The sequence below is a fragment of the Malania oleifera genome, chromosome 10, assembly GCF_029873635.1.
Source record: "Malania oleifera isolate guangnan ecotype guangnan chromosome 10, ASM2987363v1, whole genome shotgun sequence".
Taxonomy (NCBI): domain Eukaryota; kingdom Viridiplantae; phylum Streptophyta; class Magnoliopsida; order Santalales; family Ximeniaceae; genus Malania; species Malania oleifera.
In genome coordinates this window covers 16150103-16172189 of record NC_080426.1, presented here as the reverse complement: position 1 = coordinate 16172189, position 22087 = coordinate 16150103, and the positions used below count along the sequence as shown (strand labels likewise).

General features: G+C 37.2%; 1 protein-coding gene across 5 annotated transcripts; it reads right to left on the bottom strand.

Annotated features, from left to right (window-relative positions):
* Window positions 1–9782: 9782 nt before the first annotated feature.
* Window positions 9783–20244, bottom strand: LOC131165418 (putative ribosomal large subunit pseudouridine synthase SVR1, chloroplastic). Of its 5 annotated transcripts, none has more exons than XR_009139558.1 (11): window positions 19583–20156; window positions 19348–19427; window positions 19043–19143; window positions 18851–18923; window positions 18665–18758; window positions 18502–18550; window positions 17922–18072; window positions 16314–16370; window positions 15038–15093; window positions 12508–12636; window positions 9783–10194 (listed from the first exon to the last, which is right to left on the bottom strand). XR_009139558.1 is itself a non-coding variant. In XM_058123212.1 (11 exons), exons 1-10 carry the CDS (start codon window positions 20061–20063, stop codon window positions 12576–12578), a joined length of 1203 nt encoding a protein of 400 aa, XP_057979195.1. In that variant the 5' UTR covers window positions 20064–20244; the 3' UTR covers window positions 9783–10194; window positions 12559–12575. The 5 variants fall into 5 exon arrangements, 4 of the variants coding, with proteins under 4 accessions (XP_057979195.1, XP_057979194.1, XP_057979193.1 ...); XM_058123212.1 differs by having other exon boundaries at window positions 12559–12636; window positions 19583–20244; XM_058123211.1 differs by having other exon boundaries at window positions 9783–10159; window positions 12559–12636; window positions 19583–20181.
* Between the last annotated feature and the right edge of the window lie 1843 nt (window positions 20245–22087).

Sequence of the window (22087 nt, the reverse complement as noted above, 5' to 3'; positions counted from 1 at the left end):
TAATGACCATACCTGTCACTACGTCACCTGACTTCTCAGCCTCACTCGGCGTCAGAGTAAACATCCTAGCTGGTGCCGTATGCCTCTGTGGACCCCCACGTGGCGCCTGATAGCCTCCCCGATGTGGTCTAGGAGCTGGAACTACATCTGGTGGGGTAGGGCAGTCTCGTACCATGTGCCTCGATCTACCACAGTGATAGCACACTGGAGCTGCATCCGGTGGGGTAGGACAATCTCGCACTATATGCCCCGATCTACCGCAGCGATAGCACACTACACCACCAGCTCGACACTCTCCCCAGTGTTTCCTACCACAAATCTGACGGACTGAAGGACCTTACCCTATCTGCACCTCGCGTCCTCTCGTCTCCTGTCTCCATCCTTTGCCATGGTTTCCTTTTCTCCACTGGCTCGGTCTATGACCCTGCTGGTAGCCGGTAGATGCAGATCTCTTCCTCTGTCCCTGCTCCTCTGCATCAAGTCACTCACCAACCTCTACCAAGGCTGCCCTGTCGACTAACTCAGCAAATTCCTGGATCCGCAGTACCACTACCTACTTGAATATACTCCGCCTCAAGCCTCTCTCAAACTGCCTCGCCTTCTTCGCCTCATCAGGAACAATGTATTGGGCGAAACGAGGGAGCTCGATAAAACGTGCTGCATACTGCTGGACGGATAGCTGTCCCTGCTTCAGACTCAGGAACTCTTCTACCTTAACCTCCCTCACAGTAGTTGGAAAATACCTGTCAAAGAACAGATTTTAAACCAGTCCCATGTCATAGCTATCGAAGTCCCCCTTTGCTGCTCCAATAGTCTCATCGCAGTCCACCACCTCTCAGCCTCTTCTGTCAATCTATAGGTGGCAAAGAGGACCCTCTGTTCCTCAGTACACTGCAGTACAGTCAAGATTTTCTCGGTCTCCTGCATCTAGTTCTCAGCGGCTACAGGATCAACTTCGCTTGAGAACGCTAGAGGATTCATCTTCGTGAACTTCTCTATGGTGCACCCCTGGCCTGTAGATGGACCACTCTGTTCCCTCGAACTCCTAGCGATCTCAGCCATAACTTGCTGAGCCACGCTACGTAATACCGCGTCAAAGTCGGTCCTAGCTGCACCGGATGTTCCTGCTCCATCACTGCCACTCGCATGGGCACTATTTCCTTTTAGATCCATCTTGGAAAATAGCAGTTGCAATTCAGTAATCCTATCCTCATAATTTACCCACCTATCCTCACCACTTATCTCAACATTTTTAACTCATTTCTAATCCCCAGTCCTACATTCTAAGAACACAACCCGACAATAGCTTACTATGGTTTTCCTGAAATCGCCACCCTAGGAAAAACATAGAAACTACCACCTGCCTCTAGATTGTAGAACAACTTCAAATCATTTCCTAAACTCTGGTATTGTTTCCGCTGCATTCTAGAGTCTACAGAATCTAACAACCTAGGCTCTGATACCAAGCTTTCACGACCTGCTCATTTTCCACAAATTTTTTTATATAATAATATCATCATAAAATCAATACCACACATCTCACATTCCAGCTCAGCAGGTCACAATCCACCTGGACCCGTGGGTACCAAGGATACATCAGAACATACAGTAGAAGCCTACGCAGCAGAAAATGTATAATCATATACATACCATCATATCATACATCACAATGTGTATTACAACACCAAAGTTACTACAATCATTGTATCCCAGTATATACATCCCAAAAATAATATCTAGGGACATTTTCCACAAAATCTAACTGTCCCTACAAAAAGAATCTTACCCTTCAAAAATGCCAAATATCCAGCACTAGGTCAATGGGGCTTTTCCCGTTCGCCTATTAGGGGCTCTTGAAAAGTTTGTAAAATTTAGGGGTGAGACACCTCTCAGTAAGGGAAATAAACTAATACTAGTGTGTGGCAACATAAGTATTCTGTGTTCAACATAATAACATAAACTAACTTTTTAGCAGTTTAGTTTTCCAAAATAGCTGTTGTAATTAAGTTCCCCTTACCTTATACTGGAAATGAAAGTTCGTATGAAAAAGGTCCAAATCAACAACTTGAGATCCCGAAAACCTAAAACCACATAACATAATCTTACTATGTTTTCTACTGCTATCCAAATATCCAATCAAAATTAGGATCAGATTCCTACCTCGATTCTTGGGAAAACCCGAAACTCTCCGAAACAACAATCCGATCTACTAAAAGTGTAAAGTTTCCTCTTCTGATCCACGCAGTACCCTCCGTTTTTGGAAACGAACGACGAACGGCGAAGGATCAGAGAGAGAGAGAGAGAGAGAGAGAGGAGAATAAGAGAATTTATAGAATAAAACTTAACTTAACCCTTAAGTAATCTAACTAAATATCTCCTCCAAGATATTTATATATAAATATCTCAAAATATCTTATCCAAAATATCTCTTTATTTATTTATTTATTTTATGTTTATTTATTATTTATTATTATTATTATTATTATTAATTTTATTTTTTTAAAATTTTATTTTATTTTTTCTCGGGGTCGGATTACTACAAAAGGCATGACTAAGAACTCGTAGTGGCCATATCTGGTTCGGAAAGTCGTCTTCACTATATCCTTCGCTCTAACCCTCACCTGATGATATCTTGACCGCAAATCGATTTTTGAAAAGACTCGCGTCCCCTGCAACTGGTCAAAGAGATCATCTATACAAGGTAAAGGATAACGATTCTTCACAGTTACCTTGTTAATCTCACGGTAATCAATGTACATCCGCATTGACCCGTCCTTCTTCTTCACAAACAGTACTGGAGCTCCCTAGGGCGAAACACTAGGTCGAATGAATCCCCTGTCCAATAATTCCTACAGCTGCTCCTTCAACTCCCGAAGTTCTGCTGGAGTCATCCGGTACGGAGCTTTAGAGATCGGCGCCTTACCAGGCAGCAACTCTATTGCAAACTCCACCTCACGAGCTGGAGGTAAACCGGATAAATCATCTGGAAACACATCCGGGAATTCGCTGACTACTCGAATATCCTCGAGTCTCAACTTATCTCACGGCGGTTCCTCCACACAAGTTAAGTACCTCTGACATCCGTCTAAGAGTAGCCTCCTCGCCTGTAGCGTCGACAGAATCTATGGCGCTGAATGTGTACGATCCCATGAACTCGTACTCCTGCTCCCTAGGAGGTCTGAAAACTACCACTTTTCTATGACAGTCGATCATGGCATAACTGGAGAACAACCAGTCCATCCCCAGAATGACGTCGAACCCTAACATGTCGTATACCACAAGATTCACTGGTAAGAGCTTTCCCTGAATTTCCACTAGGCAGTCTATCAACATCTTCATACAGAAAGATATACTCTCAGATGACGTAGTAACAGCTAATACCTCATTCATGTCTCGGGTCTTAATCCCACACCGTCCCACAAAATTTACAGATACAAAAGAATGGGTTGCACCCAAATCAAACAGAACATAAGCTTTATTCGAAAGCAATAATAAGGTACCTGTCACCACGTTACCTGTATGCTCAGCGTCTGTTGGAGTAAGAGAGTATACTATGGCCGGAGTTGTATTCGTCTGAGCGGTTCCCCGAGGTATCTGATTACTCCCTCAGTCCCCACTAACTGTAGGCACGTCTTGCCTTGGTGCTCGACAATCACGAGACATGTGGCCTAGCTTGCCACAATTGTAGCAACTACTCCCAAATGACCGGCACTCTCCCTCATGCCACTTGTGACATCTGGTACAACGACCACCAGTCTGGCTTATTTGAGAGTCTTGGCGCTCGGTATTCTGGTGGTAACCCGAGCCCTCGCTCCTCTTCTTCCACGATCCCTGATGAGATCCTGTCTGAGAACTAGAAGGTACTGTCCTCTTCCTCGATTCCTGATCTGCCTCTTCCTCTCGGATACCAGTCTCGATCACCGTGGCCTTATCCACCAATACCGAGAACTCGCGGATCTGAAGCATACCCACCACTCTACGGATATCCTTCTTCAAACCCTTCTCGAACCTCCGAGTCTTCTCATACTCGCTCGAGATCATACATAGTGCAAAGCGGGATAGCTTTACATATCGTGCCGCATATCCCTGCATCGTCATACTACCCCGAGTCAGTGCAGAAAACTCATTTGCCTTTGCATCACGTACGGAAGCCGGGAAGTATCTGTCAAAGAACACCTCCTTGAAATGGCTCCACGTCATCTCCTCAGAACCGGCTCTCTGCTTCTCCAGCAGACTCACCGCAATCCACCATCGACCCGCCTCCTTAAACAGTTGGAAAGTTGCATAGAGGACTCCCTGCCTATCCATGCAGTGCAGGACTCCCAGAATCCTCTCAGTCTTCTCCGTCCAGTCCTCTGCTGTCATCGGGTCAGGTCCTCTAGAGAACGTCGGAGGATGCATGCGTGTGAACCTCTCAATGGTGCACCCTGCAGTGGTAGGAGAGCGCTCGCGTCTCCTCACACTCCGCCCGATCTCCCGCAATACCTGTCTTGTCAAACCCCGAGGCACAGAAGGAGACTCATCACTCGCAGTCTCCTCGGAGCCACTTCCCATATTATTATCCTTGGGCTCCATTCTGCAACACATTAGAAATCTATCAATATCCCTACAACACATACAGTTAACATAATGATCTACACTAATCGTGTTAACTATTCCCTGCTAGGTCTAGGTCTGTCCTATCACACTGACACGAAAGTCATCAATGATCTGCCCTACTTTTACTGGAATTATCATCACAGGAAAAACACGAAATACCATCGACAAATCCCGGTCTAGCAACCGAACAACCCTCAACCAACTCTACCCATATCCACATCCTATACTCTAGTATGTACTCATAACTAAGTCTAACCAAGTCTACAAGATCTAGTAACCTGGTTAGCTCTGATACCAAGCTGTCACGCCCCGAACCTGAAAATGGGACCCGGGAGTGAAAATTGTAATCTAACCTATCCTTGTATCATACAAATCATCATAGATACAGTATAAAGGATGAGGGTTCAACCCCGTGTGGTTCCCAGGCATCCTAAACACATCCAATCATAATCATATACGCAGTGGAAAAAAGTCATTATATATCAACATATGCAGTACCATACTAGAGTCTATACAAGAGCAGAATATGGCTCTAACAAAACGTACAAACTGGGTGCCCAAATACAACTCAAAATGGTAACCCAAAAAAACTACAGTCCTAGCATTTACCCAAGCGCTAATGCAGTACACCGGCCACTACGCTCCTTACATCAGGACGATAGTTCCGGTTACCTGAAGAACCTGTAAAAATGTACGTACAGTAGGGGTGAGACACCTCTCAGTAAGGAAGAACACAAGTTATATCGGTGTGTGGCATTTGAGTGTTATCATGATACAACATACACGCAGTTAAATGCATTCCAGTACTAATTTACACAGTGCATATATGCACACATACGGCGGCCATTTATATGCAGTCTCGTCACAATACATACACATGATCAGTAATCCTCAGTGTTGTCACACTCTTTGGCTCGAAGCCAGCCTGCGACATACGGCGTTGGCCCGTAGCCAACCCACGAACACGGTGCCACCATCACATGGCTAGTCCTTGACTCCTATGACATCGTACCAGCGCTAAATTGGTGGATCCACACCCTTCGGCTTGACCTGTCGGAATAGGCTCACGCTCTCGAATATAGAGCTGGACACTCTTGCCTACATGGCAGGCGATAACACGCCCTCGTATATAAAGCCGGACACTCTCAGTACCTGGGACAATTTCGGAATCGCGTTCCTACTAGCATTTTAACATATCACACACACATGCATGCTCATATAACCAAACAAACCACACTCATTTGGTAATCTAAATCATGGTTTTCCAAACAAATACAGCTTAAACAAAGTCAAGGCACGACCATCCCAATATCACAGTATAAATCACACATATACTCGGTTTTCAACAAAACCCAGGATTCAGCCCGTTGCCCCCTTTTTGCCAAAATTGTAATAATGAAAAACCCATAGTTTTTTCCGTTAGACCCCCCCCCAAATGTATAGCCAAAACACACATAGGACCGTGGACCACAGTTCCACCGAATTCGATTTCAAAAATAATCAATATAAACATAATTCCCTTTACCTTAACCCCGTAAGCAAATCCCGAACCCCAAGGTCCCTAAACAACGAACCGAGTTCCAAAACCTACAAATCACAGTACAAAATATGTTTACAAGATAGTTATCTACAAATCTACCTGATCAGAATTGAAAACCGAATCTTAACTCAATTTTATGCCAAAACCCGAAAATCTCCAAAACGAGATTCCGATCCGTAGAAGTTGTAGAGAATCTTTCCATGATCCTCGTGGTGGCTTCCATTTTCCAATTCCGTCAATGATCAGCGAAGAATTCTAGAGAGGAGTAGGGAGAGGTTTAGAGCGAGAGAGAGAGAGAGAGAGATATTCGAGATTTCTTAATGAGGAAGCAAATGAAATTTCCTTTTATAACCCTTTGACCCGACAATTTCCAATTTTGCCCCTCTCTTAATATTTAAGCCCATTTTTCATATTTCATGTTCTTACATATATTACCTAGCATATGAATAATACCCGTAATTCTTAAAAGATGAATAATCTTCATACTATTTGACAAATGAGCTATCGCTAAACACAGTAGTACCCCTCTTATTTGTAGTTTGATTGTATTATGATAACTACTTAGTTAGGGTCATTTAGTATCACCGTCAAAAATTAAAGAAATGAAAACCAAAAACCAAAAATAAAAATTAAAAATTATAAACCAACAATCTATTTTGTTAACATTTATAAAACTAATATAGATAAAAACTTAGTTAAAATGCTCATTTTCCTCTCTAAAACAAATACTATTATAAAAAGATAATTAAAATGATAAAATTACAAATAATGCATATTAAAAAAATGACTATAATAAAAATAAAATTTATTATAATTATTTTACTTGATTGTTCAACTTTTAAATTTTACTTTACAATGAAAACTTTACTGGTTATCACAATTAAAAAATAGTAAATGTATTTTGTAATTGACTTTATCATTACTATTAAAAAATTATATGCATTTTATTTTAATTATATTTTAATTCACATGATCATTTAATTTTTACTTTAATGTAGAAGTGTATAAAATGAATAATTTAATTCAAAAAAATTATATATTTATAAATATTACAATTTCTGTCAACATATTGTCAAGATAATATAAAAATTAATTTTATTTTGTTAACAAACAGTTGAAAATGATAATAATAATAAAAAATTAATAGCATAAACAAATTTATGTTTACAATCTGTTTTTTCACTGTAAATAAAAAAAAAAATAACATCAATACAAAGACTTTTAAATTTTAATTAAGACTATTGAGAAAATAAACAACAACTGACCATGGGAAAGGAGGACATGTGAAGGACAACAGCATGTGCTATGATGCGTGTTTGTTCGGCTATATAAATTAAAAAAAATATATATATATATATACATATATATAGGAGGCTCGGTAAAAAGAGAAAGGCGCATGCTTCTGAAGAAGTAAGCGGCGTGGGTTATACACCTATATAACAAAATAGGATGATGTCCCACGTCATGGCGCGGTGAAAAAGCATTAGTGAGTGAAAAATAACATCGAAAATTCAATTTCAGATAAATATACTTACGGAATCAGCGATACCTATGGATGGTGAGAGTTTACTTTGTAAGCCAGCGAAGACCGTGAATGGTGAGTTCATTGTGAGTCAACAGGGACCATAAATGGTAATGGAGATATGTCCCGGGAATCGGATTGGCCGATCATACAACTGATGCACAGAAGTTGTGTCCACATCCGAACTTTACCTTGATTAATGAGACCTGGAAGCAGAGGACGTTGATCCGTAGTTTTGATACAGTACCAGGGGGTTTGAAGAGCTCGTTGGTGGCTGAAGTTCCTATGTATTGAAGAGCTCGTTGGTGGCTGAAGTTCCTATGTAATAAAAAAAAAAAGTTTGGATTGTAGGTGAAAAAAATTACAAAAATGGAATAAGAAAGAAGCATATTTATTTGAATACAAAATATGGGGCGATGAATTTCAGTTTTAAATTATGAAAAGTGAAATTCATTTCCACATTTTCACATTCTGAAAAGGAAACTAAATGGCCTGCTGCTGGTGGGTTGGGGTTTCGTGGGATAAGAATTAGTTTTGGCAAGCATTAAAATTGCTGCTGTCTATGTATACATATTTTTTACTAGTATTATTAAATATCAAATAATTAATATTTTAAAAAATTATCTATAAATTTATAATTTAATTTTTTTAATTATTAATAATAATAAAATTGGTGAAAGGGAACTCAAATGCAACAGCAAGGTAAATCAATTGTTTCACGAGCTGTAAATTTATTAATGTAACAATCATTAATACTTAATAAATTTATTAATTCAATTACTACTACCTAAATATTAATTTCACTATGAGCACTAGTTATAAAAATTTAATTATAAATTTATAATTTTTATGTATATGAATTAATTTCCTTTTGAAACTTTAAAGTAAATTTCACACAACCCATATTAATAGTATTTAATGTTGCCAAAATTAATTCCCTTCCAACTCCCCCCCACCCCGCATCCGGTGCATGTGATTTACGGTCAATTATTTCTCCAAGCATAGTTTGTTGGTTGTCGATGCTTTTCAGAAAATAATACCAAGACCGACTTTTTCATGTATTCCTGTACTTGTTTGCTTATTTCATAATTTTTAAATATATTAAAAATAAAGTTTCCTCCAGCATTAATAAATATAAGATCAATTTGTTATATACTTTAATATATAAAGCATAAGCACACGAATATATAGAAGAAGAATTTTCTGTATAATTTCTCAATGAGAATTCTGAATAATAATTTTTTATATCTGCTGCGGGGGCAGATATACATTGCATGAAGCTGAGAAAGTATACTGACGAGAGAGAGAGAGAGAGAGATTGGCAGATGATGGGAGACCTTTTTGCTGATTTTGAGCAGTGATGAATTAAAAATGAGGTACAGAACTGTTTTGTCCTGCATGCATCGTGCATTGCCACCCCACCACAGGTTGTGACTTACGCATCAAACTTGTGTAGTCTCTTTCATGCAGCAAAAAATAATTATTAATTCAGTATATATATTTACCAAACAAGAAAGTGAATCCCTCTTTTCCTTTCATTCATACTGTTCAATTTAACAAAAACAGTGTTAGTAAAAATTTTCAAGACTATTTTCTTTCTGTTACTATGTAAGCTACATCTTTAATGTATACATGTATATATTTGTGTTCACGCTTATCATATTCTTCTACTTTATTTGCATGAAAATGACTTTTTTTTTTCCCGTGTCATTATAATTATAAATCTCCACACATAACAAAAGCTACATAATAGAAACTTGATACCTAATGTTTTGGAAAATAATAGGTATCTCCTTCGACTTATGTCAGTGGAGTTTTTGACAAAATCGGTTGAGTTGTCTACACTTCTTACCAAATCATCACATATTGAGTCCATCTAAAATAGCCATTTATGAAGCCATTCTTAAGCAGATAGTAGTTTATATCATTTCAAGTCCAAAAAATCAACAAGGCAACAAAGGAAAAGAAAAGGAAAGCAGCAAATATGAAATCCATATTAGTTAGTATTCAATTACATGCAGCTCTTTCAATTATAAAGTTAAATGATATATACATATGTGTATATATATACATATAGAGAGAGAGAGAGAGAGAGTTTATTGATCCATCAATGATGTCCCATTGGCAACGAAATTTCAGTATCTGATTCTAATCATTTGAGCATTTAGTACTTGACAAGAATAACAACAGCTGCATGTTTTTATTTACAATTGTAATATCCACGAAAACATAATCTCCAACCCATAAATTTTTCAAGTTCCTGCATGATCCGACCAGATCTAAGAGAATTTTCCTAAACTTACACAACAGAACCTCTACACAATTTGCCATTAATTAATTAAGATAATATTCATTTTAACCTCTGTTGTAAACAGGGAAATCCACGAGACTCTCGAGAACATTTCTGAATGTCCATTCTTGATTCGAAACAGAGTATATTGTTCTCCTGGTGCCTTCCATTCCATTGTCCTGTTTGCTGAACAGCCAAATCACAATGCCTTTTTTTTTTTGGGTGGAAGGGAAGAAAGAAAACCTAAATCAAAATAAGAAACAACAACCCCTTTTAGGTGGTTTTGAGGAGAAGCATAACCAAAGGCTAACATAGCCCTGACCTAGATTTTTTTTTTGGGGGGGGGGGGGGGGGGGCAAAATATTTTATAGCAAATTGACTTGCACTTCTAAGGTTCAAAGCGCATTTTTTTTGGGGAAGGGGGGGAGGGGGAGCTATTTGAGTTGTTAATGAGGTTGTAAAGGAGGCTCGTAGAAAGAATGAGAATGGAATTTTTTTTAAAATTAGACTTTGAAAAAGCTTATGATAGGGTAAGTTGGAATTTTTTGGATAAGATTTTTCCTAGGAAGGGGTATGGGGCTTATCTAATGCTTTCTTTTTTATTATTGTAAACGGAGTCCTCTAAGTCTTGATTTTGAGAGTCAAGGGGTGTTCTGACAAGGGTGATCTGTTATCTCTTTTCTTGTTTGCACCAGCAGTTGACGTTTTGAATAGGATGGTTGGGAGGACTTGATACAAGTCAAATGAAGGGGTATTGGCTATGGAAATTTCAAGGGAATGTTTGTTTCAGATGTTCAGCATGGTTGGAAGTCTCTTTATAGGGCCTCTTGAGTTTCTTGTCATTTTTTATTTTTGCAATTTTCTTTTTTGGTTTTCCTGAGAATTTTATCAGAATTCGCTAAGGAGATGCCTTCTCTCCTGCTTGTAAATTCTTTCTTTATCTAATAAATTTCCTTTTTCCAAAAAAAGAAATAAAAGCCAGGCCAAGGGGTTGTAAGGGGTAGGAAGAGGACTTGTATGTCCCATCTTTAGTATGCCAATGATAACTATTTTTCTTTTTCTTTTTTAGACGACCAAAGAGATTCTTTGTTGAATGTTTTAACTCTTCGTCAAATTTCAGAGAGGTTTCTAGGCCTAAATTTAATTAGGGGAAGAGTAATATTGTGGTTATTAATCTTAGTAGCGAGTTGTGGTCTTTTGGGTTAGCCTTTGTCTTATCTAGGAGTCCCGTTGGGTTGTAATCCTAGGCCTGTGGTTTTATGTGGTCTGGTGTTGGAAAGGGTGTCCAAGCATTTCCTTAGGGGGTTGCATTACTCTTATTCAGGCTTGTCTTGTTAGCATTCCTCTTTATTATTTGTCTATTTCTAGGATTCTGGTGCAGATTACGGTTTGTGTCTTGGTAATTTGATCATTTGGTGTCTAAAAACACTGCTCTTATGGCTAAATGGTTTTGGGGGTTTCCCTAAGAGGAGTCCTCTCTTTGCCATTGAGTCATAAAAGTAAATTTGACTTGCATGTGAATGTGTTAAATGCTAAGTTGGGAATTAGATGCTAATTTGTGAATGTATTTCTCAGATTTAATCTCTTTTCATTCCTCATACTAATTTTGTCTGGGGTAATGGTTCTCAAATTCTTTTTTAGGAATACATTTGGATATGCAATACCGCTTTGTCATTTTTCTTTTCCCTGTATCGCTTGTCTTCTGGGCATAATGATGTTATATCTTCTTTTTTAATTTCTGAAATTGACTTATCTTTTTGAGATTCTCAATTTCTTTGAACTTCAAATGATAGTGAGGTGGAGTAGCTTTCTTCTATATTGATTTTGTCAGAGAACTATTGTCCTTCTCTCTTGATGCTCCATAAGTTTAATCTTGCAAATTTTCTTTTAATCTTTTGACTAATGCTACTATTTCCTTCCAGCTCCATAAATGTATTTGGAAGGCTCAAGTTCCTTCAAAAGTCAAGGCTTTTGTTTGGTTGGTTGTTCTTTAAAGTTAACACCAACAATGTGCTACAAAAAGGAGAACTTCAAAGCCACTTTCTCCAAATGTGCGTTCTTTAGGTCTTGATAGCTCAAAAACTACCTCTCATCTGTTTTGCATTGCACTTCTGCTTTGAACATTTGGAACAAGCGTTACATTCTCTTGCGGGAGAGTTATTGTCTGCATTTAGAAGAAGATTTGTTGGTCATCTCTTTTCCTGGTTTCGGGTAGAAGGAAGCATCTATCTTGTGAAGGTGTGCCGTTTTTGCAGTTTTGTGGGTTTGTGGTCGGAACACAATGCTTGAATTTTTATGGGAAAGGTTGAATTCCTCTTTGTTTTCCTCTTTGTTATGGGAGAAGAAAAAAGTTCCACTGCTTGTTTTAAAGGAGTGAGATTTTCTGATATTCAATGGGATTGACTGGCTTTATTAGTCTGTTGGCTGTTTTTCTCTCTCTGTTTTATTCTTTTGTTTTTTATTATTTTTGTTTAGGAGGATTTCTTATTCTCTTTTTTGTATATTCTTTCTATTCTAATGTATTCATCTTCTATTATCAAAAAAAAAAACATTGACCTGTGTTTTATTTGATTGAAACTGTGGAAAGATAAACACACGCCTACCCACATGAAGCAACTTTTTTTCTACATCTTCCAACCCAGAGCCCTGAGATCACTCTGCTTTAGTTCAACATGTTTCCCAAGCCTGAAAATTAACAAACCCAACAGAGATTAGCAAATGGAAAGTAGAATACACTCACCAGGAAAGAACTGAATTGTGAAGAAACAGAGAACTATGCCAGCTGCAATTCTTCCTGAAGATGCATGTAGTTTATCAACCAGTATCATGTCACCAAAACTAGAAGGCCCACAAACGGAAACTGAAGTAAATACGCTACCTTGAATAGAAGAACTATAAATGGACGGCAATATTACGTGAATTGATTCAAGTTCTGAGAATGACAAATTTTGAAAAATCAGACGTTTAAAACTTGCAGCTTTCTTCTTTTTCTTTCGACAGCTAAACCGCTCTACACTTCCAGAACAACTATTGGCATCAGTACTGATGCAGAACTAGGGAAATGTTGACATCAGTGCAAATGCAGAACTGGAGAATCCTAACACTTTAACTTGCGACATTTTTGCACAGGACAAGCTAAAGGTTAGATGCATGTCTTCAGATGGTATTGAGTGTCAGTATAAATCTCATGCATCTTCAAATTCTTATCATATTTCCATTTTTAGCAATTTAAAAATTGAAATATATGCATGTGTTCATTCCCCTCAAGAGAAGCCTCTCCAGGGCAACGACACTATGAAGAGGCTACTAGTACTTCTTCAGTTACATCCAGTAACCTATATTCATCTGATGAACTCAAGGCATGTGCTGATGTGGAATGCCCATATTACCCTTTGTTTCCATGTGCTAGAATCTCACATACTGAAATCAATACAATACTTTAAAGAGCAAAAGATATGCTACCACCACCAAATTGTCAACATTGAGCTCCCAATCTCACCCCTATTTCACTAGACGACAACACTCCCAACCCCCCCCCCCACCCCCCCCACCCCCCCCACCAAAGGAGATGTGGTGAATTTATTTGAATTAATCTACCTGTAGTCCCACATCACAACAACTAGCCTTAAATGCTATCTAGTCAGCACTCACCATGGTTCTTTCCCCATAAACTTGTTAAAACTTGTTAGTCACTTTGTCCCAACTAGATAACCACACCCATCTTGTCATGTAGTGTATTGATTTTTTTTTTTAATAATAAAAAAAAAAAAGTGAGGATACTAAATCCTCTAAAAAAAACAAACAAACAAACAAAAGAAACTCAAAAAGAATAAAAACATACCAATAAATAAATAAATAAAATAAATAACTGCAGCAATCAACCAAAAAGATCCACTCTTCAAACCCTTCCCATCATAGTTCACCAAACACTTCAAATCAGCTAATTCCCTCTGACACCTCCTCACCTTGGATTTGCCACAATCAGGCCGGACTTCATTACCTCCTCGAACAGATAACCCACGGCCCAAGTCATCCAACAACCTCTGAATATCAATATCCTTCCCAGGAATTTCGTCTTGAACAGTAGTAGGCAAAATTTCATCCTTAATCTTTTTATGATCTTCGTGAACCTCATCTCAAATTAGATTAATACCTCCTAAAGGAAAGGAGGCACATACGATAGATCCCCCAGACGATCAATAGAAGAATTGTAGGAATATCCACTGTGCCCGAATATGGTCCAAGAAGACCTTCTTCGCATTTAAAATCACTACTCCCTATGCTGTCCTCTGAAACATCTCCCCATCTCTTACGCTTTCCTCAACTCAACTTTGCCCTCTCAAGGATTGGTCCTTCCACTGTACATAATACACCTTTGGAATCTCTCTTTATAATTTTATGTGTTCTCTCACTAGATAATTGTCACTTATCTTCAATAAATTTCCTCCCTTCAAAACCCATTTGCATTTTCTTCCGACAAACGCACACCTTACCACTCCTGGAATTATCCAAATAGACTCCCTTTCCAGCTTGATTTCCCACCGAACCAGAGATGAAATCCTGGTTTTCCAGCTGACAAGAAATAAAATTCTATGAGCTAGACTCCCACCTAACATTCCTTAAAATATCAAGAAATTCCATGTGTTGTCTCAAACACCTGTGTCTGTGCTCGTGTGCTTGACTCTGCATACTTTATCTCAATTCACTCCCTCATCTCCCTTCCTCTATGGATCCAGATTGAAGCCTAGATATCAGACAATGGCCCCAATAGAGAACCCTCTCCCAAACAAGTGCAGATCAAGAGTAAGAATTTTGACTTGATGTTTGAGAAGACTTGTCATGTGTCTGAGAAAGGTAGCACACGGACTCACAGGATTAGGATCTTGGCATCAGCCACAAGATGAATCTGTGATGGCTGCTTGTTAGTCAGGCTGGAGAATTTTAGCCAGAATAATGTATCATTCTTTTATTAGGTAGCACTTCTGGGTCAATGGACATCATTTTGTTAATACCCAAGCTCACCACATATCCTTTATTTTTGTACTTGAATAACAAAACTAAAGCTAGGCATAAACAAAGCACTTACCCAAGATCTGAAGGAAGCCTGAAACCGCCTATGCGAACACGCTTTAGTGAATGAATCTGGAGAACAGCAAACAGAATTGGCAACATATTAGACACAACTCAAAACAGAAGTGGGAACAAAAATATAAGAACAGAGCAAACTTAATAATTAAGAGAATAGAAGGCCAGTGATGCCACTAAGATTATGTTAAAATTCCACATTTCATTAAAGGGCTGTCTGGTTCATGGGGTTTTTCAACATTCCAGAAAATCATTTTGAGGCAGGAAAGTGACATGGCAGTAATCTCACATTCCTTGTAAATGAAGGATTCTCTCAAACATGGGAATCTCATTCCCATGCTCCTCATGGGTACCTCTCATGAATGGGCATCCTATTTTGGGACTAACCTGCCCCCACTGTCTAGGCTGGTTAAACATTAATGCTCCATAATATAGTATTATTACACATTATTTCATATTTATAGTAATAAATTATTATAATATTAAAGCAGTATTCTTATTACTTATGTGTGGGATTATTTCTGTTATTTATGATGGTTTAAATTTTTAGGACAATGATTTAACATTCTTAGTAAGTTTTTGCACAGAAAATATGATTATTCTTCATATTGTTCATACACAATTCAAGGTATAATGGTAATATTCTTGAAATGCCAGTTAGGACTCCTATGCAAACAAACAGTTAAATGGGGATCTTGAACATTCATGAGTCTTACAACACAAACATACAATGCAAGCTAAATAAAAATTATTCCTATGGGACATCAGGCATCCCAAGAATGATACCAGGAAATGCCATTCCAAGTTAACATTTTAATCCCGTGAAGCACCAAATAATCAAACTTCACTTCTTCGCTTCCTAGCAGGATAGTTACCATAGAGATCTTGATAATCATACCAGTAATTCTGGGCAGTAGAACCACTGAAGTTCAATTTTTTTTTAACAATAAACATTTAGGCGGGGAAAACATGAAAATGCATAAAGTTTGAGTAATAACCGAAGTTGCAGCATAGCAGAAGCATCAATGCAACTATCATCTCAAAAGCCATTCGAGATAACCTATCCTTCTCAATATATTTGTTTTTTAACATCATTTTTTTACTAATTGAATTCATTCAGAAAGAAAACATAAGCATAATCAACTACTTTAGGATTACAAACCTTCTTTCTTACTTCCTAGATTTGATCAATTAAGAAGATAAGATATCAGTTGCAATTAGTAAGCAAAGAGATCTTTTGAATTGGGAAAAATGGTTCAATCTAAACTAAAGCTAACCTGAAGTCCAGCATTTTTTACAAGTTCTCGAACTTCATGATTTCTGCCTTCATGAACCTGCATCAATTCAGATTTAGCACAACACAGTCAGCTCTTCGCCACCATAGTGAAGAATGTGCTGGTTAAATTCCAGCACACCTAACAAAAACAAAGGCCACAAATCTTTTAACTGCCTTTTATCATATAATAAATTATAGAACATGCACAACTGCACATCCATCAATGAGAACAAGAAGGAAAATCAAGTTGAAAGTTATGACTAAATCTTTGCACCCTTAGGCTCAAACACCAAAACAAGAAGATAAGCAGTAGATATTCCCATAGAAAGACCTTCAATAATCAAATATAAACTACAAAAAAACATTTTCCCATAAAAAAAATGCATGATTCTGAACAATAACATCCTGCCTGCACCGTCATAAATGTCACAATCCTGTGATGGTGAGCTAAGTTTTTCACCCTGCTCCTGTGGATCTCAAAAGCATAGTCATATGGATATACCCCTAGGGTTGCACATGGAAATCTGACTTCAAGATCCATACCTGCTCATAAGATCAACTAAGTCAAAAAGGACGAATGGCCATACCCTTACCTTACTTCAGTTACCTCAAGTACGTAGAAATGCCTTTTAAGAAATATTTTTCTCTGTCCTCTCTGTAGGGTGAGGTCGGTACTTGGATCAACGATAAAGTTGCTCCTTTGTGACTGGTGGGTCAAGGGTTTGAGTCCAAAAAAACAATCTCTCTACATAACGAATGGGTAAGGCTGCATAAACCCTTTATGCTCGCAAAGCGAAGAGCCTTGTGGCCTGGGTATGCCTTTTTTGATCCTCAGTCCCTTCTTCCTTTTTTTTAGGGGCAAGGGGGGGGGGGGGGTGGTTTATGTAAAACAATTTACCCATATCCAGTTTTTACTTTAAGGAGTTGAGCTATTTAATCGGGACCACCATGGTCGGCACTGAATTTGCAAATTAGAATGCCATACAGAAAGCAAATATCAAGTGTGGGTCCATATGCTCCATCACTGAAGAAAAACAAACTCCACAAATCAGGTCTATAAAATATTTTCTATCTCTAACCAAATGTCCAATAGTAATGATCTAGTAAACTTTAGATTGATTTTTCATTGTATAAAATAAAAAATTTGAAACTATATTTTGTCAAAACTCAAACATACTAACTTAAATTTATGTTGTTTAATAGTCTTCCAAAACCTGCATTTGTTAAAAGAAGTTATTGAAGAAGCACGATATGTTATAAGATACGATGGCTTTCTACTAAAATGATTTAACAACATCCCCCATCTAACAGCGAGGCCCTTCGTGTAGAAAATACAAAACAAAGTTATATCAAAAACAAATTTCCAACTTTGAAGACCCACTGGTTAAACTTGACCTCTTTTTGCATTCTTTTCCAGTGCCAGCTTCAGTTGGCACTGCAACTTAACCTAGATTATCAAAAATTGTTCTTTTTTATGAGTAGATTATCAAACATATTGTACTTCTTAGTGTGAAAAGGCAAAGCCAGGCTGTACATAGGAAACACACTGCTATTGAAGGCTCATACCATACATAATACTTAAGTAGATCCTTTCAAACAGTTAAAATACCACAATACGAAGCCTATGTCTCAATATATCAGGCTGTCGCGGCAATAGCTCCACAGAATCTGGGACGCAACGGACACCATCGACAAAAGTTCCCTCACTGATGTCTATTAAGTGACGCTTATTGACTACACCAACAACAGCTGCAATATATCTGCAGTCACAAATCACTAACAGCTGTAACGAATATCAACAGAATTACATATGAGAATGACAAATCAGCCCCAAATGAAGAAGAACAAGAAGAGAGACAAAGACTGAGTGGGTGATAGTATCTTTAGCAGTTATCTTTCAGGTACAAGAAAGCAACTAAAAGATTATAACCAATTCCATTGAACATGAAATACTATAAAAATACTAACACAATAATACTGTTTAAAATAATAAATTGGCGGAAAAAGATTCATATAACCGATCCCACCTAGTAGGACTAAGGCTGGGTTTTGTTGTTGTTGTATATTAGATGGCATATATCAACTCACAAGTCACAAACAATTTCCACAGAATTTCAAGCAAGAAATGGTAGATCATAAATATGGCACATTCTACTCGATGATAAAGAAAAGATCAAGGGCAAACTTACTCCTTCGATAACTTAGATGAGGGATGTGAAAGTTTTTGAGCAAACTCTCCTGTAAACAGATAGCAACTGGCTTTAGATGAATCCATTGAGTTTCATATCTTTGCTTAAAGGTCTCTCAGTCAGATCACGAGTATCCATAATTTATATATCACAATACACATACCATCATTAGTCACAATAATCAATCCAGTCGTAGCAACATCAAGACGACCAACAGTAAACAGTCGCGGTTTTGGTAGTCCTGGATTTCTTTTATCCTGAAAAAGCAAAATAAGAACTAGGGAAAAATTCTGTTTTATATTCTGTTTTTTGGCTAGATATATTATGTTTAAGGTGAATATACACATACCCAACCCTTCATATAATCATCAAATAGACACATCACAGACTTGTCCTCTTTCTCCCCACTTGAGCAAATGTACCTGCCATAATGTTATTGAAATTAATTCCACATATACACAGAATTTGAAGCTCAAACTTTGAGTAGAAACCTTGTTAACCTAAAACGAAACTCTGTGAAGGGCAACTAATTGGGACGAACCCCTTTGGTTTGTAAAGAGCAAGATAAACCTTCGGCGGAAGTTTCTTAGAAATGCGGTTTCCTTTAACATAAATTATATCCCTAGCAGGATCAACTCTAGTCTGCATATGTAAACAACCAATACCCACATGTTATTAACTCTAACTGACAGAACCAATCTCATACTAATAACATTAGCAGCGATTCTGCCTATACGAATGTATAAATTGCTTCCCGCTGCGAATAAAGTAATAAACGAAGATATAGCTGGTTTCCTAAGTCTTCAAAAGCAACGCCATGGGACATGCATAGAAGTAGTAGCTGACCTGAGGAGTACTGCAGACAGAACCATTAACAGTAACATGGCCTCCAAAAATAAGCTCTTCACAGTTCCGTCTTGATGCCACTAATAAAACAAACCACATGTTCCAAGAAAAATAAATCCCCCTCGACGAGTACATTCCATAACAATCACAAAAATGAGAAGGTTTTCTAAACCCCTGAAAATAACACCATTTAACTTTCAAAAAAACGTCGCAGCTGAAAAAGGTATAACCTTACCTCCGGCAGCAGCAAGAACTTTACTGAGCCGCTGCGGCGGATCCCGGAAGTTCTGGTTGTAAAACCTCCGCGCTGCCTTCGAATACTTTGGCTCCGCCGAGGCTGCTACCTTATAATTACTACCCGAATTCTCCTTCTTCTTCTTCATCTTTGTCGTCGTCTTCTTCTTCGCCAACTGAGTCTTGGATTCGGCCATTGCGTGGAGGAAACGCGCTGGCGGGGTTGTCTGTAGAGTGAGGTTGCCGTTCTCGTCGCGGACTATCCATGGGATGAAGAGGGGGTCAGGTTGGCCGTATTGATGAACGTCCAGGTCGGGGCTAGGGCTCTTGAGGGGTTTGGGATTTTTGGGGTTGGCAGAGGGCGCGAAGGAGATGTTGAATTCGGAGGTGACGCGAGGGATTGTGCGGAAGCGCGGTCTTCGAGAGAGGTGCAAAGACGAGAGTGCAGCGGAGGCAGCAGCAACTGCTGCCGCTATCGCCATTGTCGTCTGTGGGGAAACTGCAGGTTGGTTTCGGTTACTTTCGTCTGAAACGAGATGAGATTTTTGGAGACGACGATAAAATGGGCCTGTTGCAGTTCTGGGCTGGGGTGAACAGCCCAAAACTGCCAAGGGCCCGAGGCTGATCAGATCCAATATCAAAATGCTTTCCTATTTTTACGATGCAAAAGATCGATTTTTTTCTTTCTATTTATAATCTCAAAAATATAATTAAGAATATTTTTTGTAAATATTTTATTTATGGTAAAATTGCTAGAAATTATAGAAATCCCCAAAAGTTATAGTTTCCTTCAAGTCAATCGAAACTTTAAAAAAAAATTAAATAATGCTTTTGCTTTTTTCATTTTTGAACCAAAAAGGATGAAAATATAATACAAGCTTATTTTCTTTCTAAATCTTTTTATTTTTTTGTACATATTCAAGTTTTATACATTCAAGTATACATATAAATACGGTCTAATAAATTTCACATTAACCATAGCATCACAACCTAAAAGTTACAATCAAAAATACAAAAATTAGAGTAAAAGTGAATTTTCAATTATGAGTGATCCCTTCACCATATGCACCTATATAATAGTAGTAAAAGATAATAAATTTATTTCTTCATTTATGTATATATGAGTAATTCAACAAAACAAATTGGAAATTTTTTTAATGGCAAATGACACTAATTTTTCTTAATGTTTGACAAAAAAAATAAAAACCTTCTCTAAAATTTCAAAAATCTCAAAAATCTCCTGTGAAATTTCAAGAATTTTAAGAATCTTTTTCTGAAATTTGTCAAAAAGACATAAACCTTTCATTGTATTTTGTTAAAAGACAAATTTTTTAGGGGAGATTTGTATCATTTTGCCAAACTTCATGAGAGATTTATAATATTTTTGAAAGCTTAAAGGAGGTTAATGAAAATTTTAAAATCGCAAGAAAGATCCTTATCTTTTTTCCAATTCTTATGAGAGTTGAGTATCTTTTACCCTTTTTATAACTTTCCCATTGTTCAAATTATCAATCTAATCACTTGCATAACTTTCACTTTTTATGAAAAGAGGGACCATATAACACATATTATAGCCACAACTAAAGAAGTAAAACACAAGTATGTAATTTCAATCCTAATTTTAATTCAACTCAAATTAATATCAATATAAACCAAAACCCAAAACAGAGATCCAAAATCAAATAAACAACCCAAAATCCAAATCCACAAGAAAACCTTGTCCTCCAATTAAAAATTAAACAACAAAACTGTCAAGTGTTCCCATGTAAATTCAAAAAGAATGATTGGAAGTATATATTTCAAGCATTGAATTTAAATTTGTGTTGATTTTGATGAAATTTAATATAAATTTATTATATTTTTTGTCTAAATCTATATAAATTAAAATTAAAATTTTAAACTACATGCTTCCAAACAAAAATCCTATATTTGGAGAGATTTTAACTTTAAATTTATATTGGATTTGAATAAAATGTAATATAAAATAGTATTAATTTTTTTTTCAAATTTACCCAAATTTAAAGTAAATGTTCACAATCTATACTCCAAAATGCAGTGGAGAAAAAAAATAATAATAAAGTACATGATTAACGTCAAGTTAAGTTGTCATCCATGGCACAATCTATTCTTGTCATAACTTTCTGTTCTAATGAGGCCCGCCCCCCAACCTCTAAGAAGGTTTAAAATGAGAAGAAAAAGTAACTCGAAATCATTTGGAACTTGATAAAGAAAAGAAACAAAATAATCTCATGTTCAATGTTCTATTATTAAAAATTTAAAAATACAAATAAACATATGCATCATTTCGTTAACATTTTATGTAGATAAAAATTTTACTAGGTCATTTCAATAAATTTGACCCTCTAATTTTCAAATTTAATTATGCTTATTGTTGCGTTCAAATACAAAATTGCATATGGTAGTACTATTATGACCAATATTTTTTTTTTCTCTTTATTCTGTTTTAATTATTTGTTTGTTCTTATTTATTTAATGAAAAAATATC

What these genes read in the sequence shown, in the direction of transcription:
- LOC131165418 (XM_058123212.1), bottom strand. Translation starts at nt 20,063, where the DNA reads ATGGCGATAGCGGCAGCAGTTGCTGCTGCCTCCGCTGCACTCTCGTCT. An exon ending in AGTTCTTGCTGCTGCCGGAG is followed by an intron (nt 19,428 to 19,582) that starts GTAAGGTTATAC and finishes TTGTTTTATTAG; the next exon opens with TGGCATCAAGACGGAACTGT. An exon ending in AGGCTTCCTTCAGATCTTGG is followed by an intron (nt 12,637 to 15,037) that starts GTAAGTGCTTTG and finishes GTTAATTTTCAG; the next exon opens with GCTTGGGAAACATGTTGAAC.